This window comes from Alligator sinensis, unplaced genomic scaffold (genome assembly GCF_000455745.1).
Source record: "Alligator sinensis unplaced genomic scaffold, ASM45574v1 scaffold998_1, whole genome shotgun sequence".
Lineage (NCBI taxonomy): Eukaryota > Metazoa > Chordata > Crocodylia > Alligatoridae > Alligator > Alligator sinensis.
The window spans coordinates 768700-774298 of record NW_005842630.1 but is presented as its reverse complement, the minus strand read 5'-3'; the positions used below and the strand labels follow the sequence as shown (position 1 = coordinate 774298).

At 47.3% G+C, this 5599-nt stretch overlaps 1 protein-coding gene across 1 annotated transcript in view; it reads left to right on the top strand.

Annotated features, from left to right (window-relative positions):
* CTNND1 (catenin delta 1) overlaps positions 1-5130 on the top strand; it is a 49504-nt gene extending 44374 nt beyond the window's left edge. Inside the window, 7 exon segments of the mRNA XM_025215202.1 lie at positions 1-68; positions 312-504; positions 687-801; positions 1537-1624; positions 2115-2162; positions 2415-2515; positions 3145-5130. The exon segment at positions 1-68 is cut by the window's left edge and continues 9 nt beyond it. Of these exon segments, the coding sequence (XP_025070987.1) occupies positions 1-68; positions 312-504; positions 687-801; positions 1537-1624; positions 2115-2162; positions 2415-2515; positions 3145-3156 (625 nt within the window). The 3' untranslated portion in view covers positions 3157-5130.
* Positions 5131-5599: the final 469 nt, after the last annotated feature.

Here is a 5599-nt window from a genome sequence, read left to right as displayed (position 1 = left end):
TGTAGTGAAAGCAGCATCTGGGGCTCTGCGCAACCTGGCAGTGGATCCTCGGAATAAAGAGCTGATAGGTAAGGGCCATGAAGAAGCTGACTGCTTTGTAGGTGCTAGGGCATCTTCCAGAATGGGCCTGTGGGGGGGCTGGGGTTAAGGCAGAGCAGTATTAAAGTCCAGATCATTGCCAAGCATTTGACCACCATGAATGGCTGGCAGACACTCCTAGACTCTCTCCTTTTTCTTCCTACCATTTATTTGACAGCTCTGTTCTGCACACCTTCTGACCTAAATGCTTTCCTACCTGTCCCCCAACTCAGGTAAACATGCTATCCCCAACTTGGTGAAGAACTTGCCAGGTGGGCAGCAGACACCAGCCAAGAACCTCTCTGAGGACACTGTGGTATCAGTCCTGAACACAATCAATGAGGTCATTTTGGAGAACTTGGAGGCCGCAAAGAAACTGCGGGAGACGCAAGGCATTGAGAAGCTGGTGCTGATCAACAAATCGGGGTAGATGCACTATAAGACAGAGGGGTGGGATGGTTGGAACGGAGCAAGTACACTGGTTACCTTTCTCTCTCTTCTCCTTCCCCCTCCCTCCCTTTTATAGATCTCTGTGGAGAATTTTGTGAAGGGATTCAATGTTAAGTACTTTGTATCCTGTCTTATTATCTTCATTTTGCCCTCTTTAGGAACCGTTCAGAGAGAGAAGTCCGGGCTGCAGCCCTAGTCCTGCAGACAATCTGGGGGTATAAGGAGCTGCGGAAGCCACTAGAGAAGGAAGGATGGAAAAAGTCTGACTTCCAGGTACCTTAGCTGGTTGATGAACTGCCTCTAGAGTGGAGGGGATGAGTGAGCAGCGATGTGATAGCCAGGTGCCCACTATAGAAGCACTCCTCTGGGTCTTGTAGCTTTTTTTTTTTGTGGACTTTTGTACTCTGGCTAACTGCTGGTTTCTTGTTCACCAGCCTTATAGGTCTGATCTTTCTCTGCCTTGTTGGTGCCCTCTACTGTTCCCAAATCCCACTGCAGTTATGGTAGGGAGAGAGGTGTCCTGTATATCGCACACTGGACTGGGATTTGAGGACTTGGTTTCAGTTCTCAACTCTCCCTTTGCTTTTGGGCAAGTCGTGTTCAGCCTGATACAGACTAAAGATTTTTTTAAGATTGTTCTAAATCGTCCTTTGTTTCAGTTCCTTACTTGACTGCACAAATGCATTTAAATGCCAAGGGAACTTGGTGTCTTTTAAAAATAGTTTCCTATCAAGATGAAAGTGTCTAGTTGGGAAGAAGTGTATTCATCAAGCTGGTTCCTGGCATTTGCTAAATATTGAGCACCCCAGCTGAGTAAGACACAGGACTGGAGAGTAGGCATTGCCACACATTCTTCTAAATGGCTTGAGCCCCCACTGAACAGATGAAGCATTATTCTGATAATGCAGATGTCTGGGCATATGGGGGTGGTGGGTTTTGGGCCCTGTGTGATCAAGGTTGTGACTATTTGCTTGGTGTGATGCATATGACACAGCTCTCACATTCTAGGTAAACCTGAGCAATGCCTCTCGAAACCAGGGAGGCAACTCGTTTGATGACAGCACCTTGCCACTCATCGACAGGAACCAAAAAGGAGGTATGCGCTTTTTTTCACAGAAGCCAGTTGTTTGGGAGGGGAAGAACATCCACTTGCACGCCTTTCTTTCCCATGTTTATTGATGCCTGCTGACTTCCATTTTATTCAGATTTTCCCCGGTTGTGCTTGTGCAGATGCCCATGTGTTGAGAGGTGTTGGTAAACTCTGGATATGGGTGCGCAAATGCTTGTTTCCAGCTGGTGTATTCCAGTTGTGTGTAAATGAGCTGAGTACAAGTCAAATGTAGCAAAATCTCCAACTTTAGCACTCGTTCATCCAGGGTTAAACTTGCCCCTCAGCATCTTGTGCTAGGGTGGTGAAAGTAGAACCTTTTTTTGTCCAAGTAAATATAATAGTTTTGCGCTTGCTTACCTTAGTTCTTATTGGGGAATAGGGAAACTGCTAGATGCATAGCTGGCTGCCTCCGATGGGCATCTCTGGGATCCTGAGTGTGATCTGGCTGGTTATACCTGTGTTCATCTTTGTCTAGATAAGAAATCCTCTCGGGAGGAGATCCAGATGAGCAACATGGGACCAGGTAAAAACCTTTAGCCAGCTTCCTATGTAAGCTGAAATACTTGGGTATCTTTGGGAGGGGAGGATCCTGCATCTGCTTGCATTGGTCTGTGCAGTGTGGGTGCCATAACACTGGGAAAGCAAGGAGCTTATAAGAGGCCAGGAAAGTTGCTTTTGTATAGTGGTGTTTGGCGCTTTATTTGTCTTCATTGAGCTTTGTGTAGGCTTTAAAGTGCCCCTTCTATGGAGTGCCTGACTTCTCTTCTTGTTGTAGACAACAATTACTCCACACTAAATGAAAGAGACCACAACAGGACATTGGACCGATCTGGAGATCTTGGCAATGCGGAACTGGTGAAGGCAGCACCGCTCTCAGTAAGGCATTGCTTGCTTCTTAAACACCCTTCTGCTTCTTCTGCCTTACAGCCTCGTGGGTAGTATGGGAACCCCCTAGGGTAGAGATGGTCTGGATCATGGTAGTTGGGGTGGATGACCCGAGGGGGACGTCTATTGGATTGTACCATGGAAGTAGCCAAGGAGAGGGCTCTGGCTGCTCGTCATATGACAGTTTACTAGTCTGCTTCTGTTCTGCCTCCATCTGTCAAGCTCCATCTCCACCTCTTTCCCCCAAACCATCTTCCTTATCTTGCTTCCTTCCCTGCCTACTTTCCATCTCCATACTAACAACGCATGTGTCTGCACCAGGATGAAAGGCAGAAAAACCTGTATGAGGAGGAGGATGACACTGTGGCTTATCCCCTGATGACACATCCCTGAGTCCCCTGCTCCTGTGTAAGTTAAGAAGCTGGAGGACTGATTCTGGCATTTTGGGCTAATCCGGTGTTGCTTAGCAAATCAAATCTTGCTGAGGTTGCAGCTTCATCCAAGACTTTTGATCATTCACTTCCTCATGACAGTAATTACCCCCCTTGACATTGCTGGGTATATGCTGAATTGCTGATTGACTCTCTGCGGTGCTAACCTGTTTTCCCTTTTCTCCGCAGCAGAAGATCTAGAGTTTTCTCCTGCCTTTGCTCAGTTTGGGTTTATAATATATCTCTCTCTTCGTGGTGGAATGGACCGACTTACCTTTATTTTTTTGCTGGACATTTTGTGCCAACTATCCAGCCAAACGATTAGCCCTTTGTGCCTCTCCCTGCTGGGGCACAACTTGGTCAGGGCCCCCACACCCTCTCTTGTAGACAGCTGCACCTCCAATCCTTGGGCGCTTTTTTTTTTCTTCTAAGAGCAAATCTTCCTGCAGACCAAATACTCCTGATGGATCTCACTGGAGATACTAACACAGACTCTGAAAGAACCCTTTCCTTGACATCACCTCTCCTGCTGGGCCTGCAGCACAACACAGAACTGGCTGTACAGGCACTACATTTTCCTTTAAGAGACACTTTTGGTTCTGCTTGCATAATGGGGACAGAGGCTGCCGCCTTTTAGCCTCTAAAATGTGCAAACCCTTGGCAACAGAGGATGCAAGGAATACTGGAACATTCCAGGTGGTGGGGATACCTGCAATTGATTGCAATACTTGTTTCCCATGACTTACTGCATCTGGATGTCAGATCACACTGAGGGTGGAGGTGGGGATCTGTGTTTGTGATGAGCCACTCAGACAGAAAACATCTCCTCTCATCTAAAAGAGAAAGAGGCAGGTTGGGAGCAGTTTGTCCACTCCTTGTATGCTCTGGTGTTCTTGGGTGTGCGGCCATCGTGGATGGGCGATGTGTTTGTGTTTTGTTTTTGTTCTGTGGGAGGTATTTGTGCAGGAGCCAACCAGGGGAAGGTAGCAAGGATTGGGGGCAGATCCTGATCCCTAACGAGGTCTGAATCTTAGAAAGGGGGTGTGGGGTTTCCTTTTGAGGAGCATGTGGTTTTTTGGCTGTTTAAAGTGCAGGAGATACCTGGGCTTATGGTGCAGGCAGGTAGAGGAGGAGAAAGAGGGTGATGGATTGGGTGGAGTGGTGATAGAAAGGGAAAGGCTAACTAACTAACCCCATCCCCCACAAACCAGATGAATGCAAGTCTCTCTCTCTCTCTTGACACGTGCCTTTCTTTGCCACTGTGAAATAGTTTCTTCCAACTCATAGGCTCCATGGCCAACTAGACAAGGAGTGTTTGGACTGGGTTGTGGGGAATCTTTCTGGCACAGATGAGTTGCTGTTCTTCTCTCCACTTGAGATTCTGGCCTTAACATCTTTTTGTACTGACACTGGGTGAATGGAAGGGCTGGGATTCCCAGGAATGACTAGACCGGAGGCAGTAAATAGTCACTTATCTGTACCTCCTAAATGATGGGATACGGAGAGGGGAAAGCCACAGTTAGACCCAGCAGGTAATGGGGCAGCCTGCTGCAACTGGAAGGGGTGCATATGCACGGGCTGGTGCCTCCCTTCCTTTCAGCAGAAGAGTGGAGGTGTGTTATGTCTACTTCGCTCCACATGGTGAGGAGATCCCAGCCCCTCCATGCACCGTGCAACTGGAATCCTCCCTTGAGGGCCAGGAACTGGAACTGGGTTGCTGTAGACTTGTGTGCTTGGATGGGATTCTTGCTCCCTGCTTCTCCCTGCGACACAGGAACTGTACAAGGGGAAATATGTGGGCTGGGAGATCTCTGTGCCTCTAACCCTCCTCTGCTGCATCCAGCCTCTTCCTGTTTGGGATGGGACTGAAGTACAAATCCAGGCTTTTTTTTTCCCTGGGGGGGTCTAACCTTTTTTTCTTGCATATTATGTAAAACACTAATTCTTTTTGTAATTCCAGATGAACCAAAAACTCCTCCTTCCCCCACAGACTGCTTCAGCACCTGCAGTGGGGAACCTGTAACTGACCACTTTTTTTGTTTTGCTTTCCTCCACAACCCCAGTGCCTGGGGGAGGATGGGAGGAGTCTGCTGTTCTTTGATTTCTGTGCCCGCTCTTGTAACGCTTTTAAAACAAAATGATTTTTTATATAAATAAAAATTTTTAAAGTGTGTATTTGAGAAAACAGAGAATGACTCCTGGAGCAAATCTTGGACTTGCATCAGATGCAGGCCCTCTTGGGCTTTGGCCTTTTTGGCTGGACTGTATAAAGGTGGGAGAGGGATGACTTTATTTATTGTATATGTATGATTCCTGTTGGTGTAGTATCTGAGCAAAATTCATAGCTTTTTAACACTGTCCCACCTTCCAGGGGTGTTGTGAGAAGTGATGTTTGTTCTGCGCACTTTCTGGTATCTGAAGTCTAGATCCACAAGCACTTGGTACCGCCATGCCTTACTTGTGTGTGCTCAGCTTTGGGAGTTGAATTTGCAGCCAGCCAAGAGCTTACATTTTATTGATGGTATAAATGATCAGTAGTGTGACTAGGCAGAGTTGGATGCCAAGGACTGGGGTTCACAAGAGCCAGCAGGGTGAAGGATGCATTTAACCCAACCAATAGGAAATAGTTGAGCTTTCCCCCTCA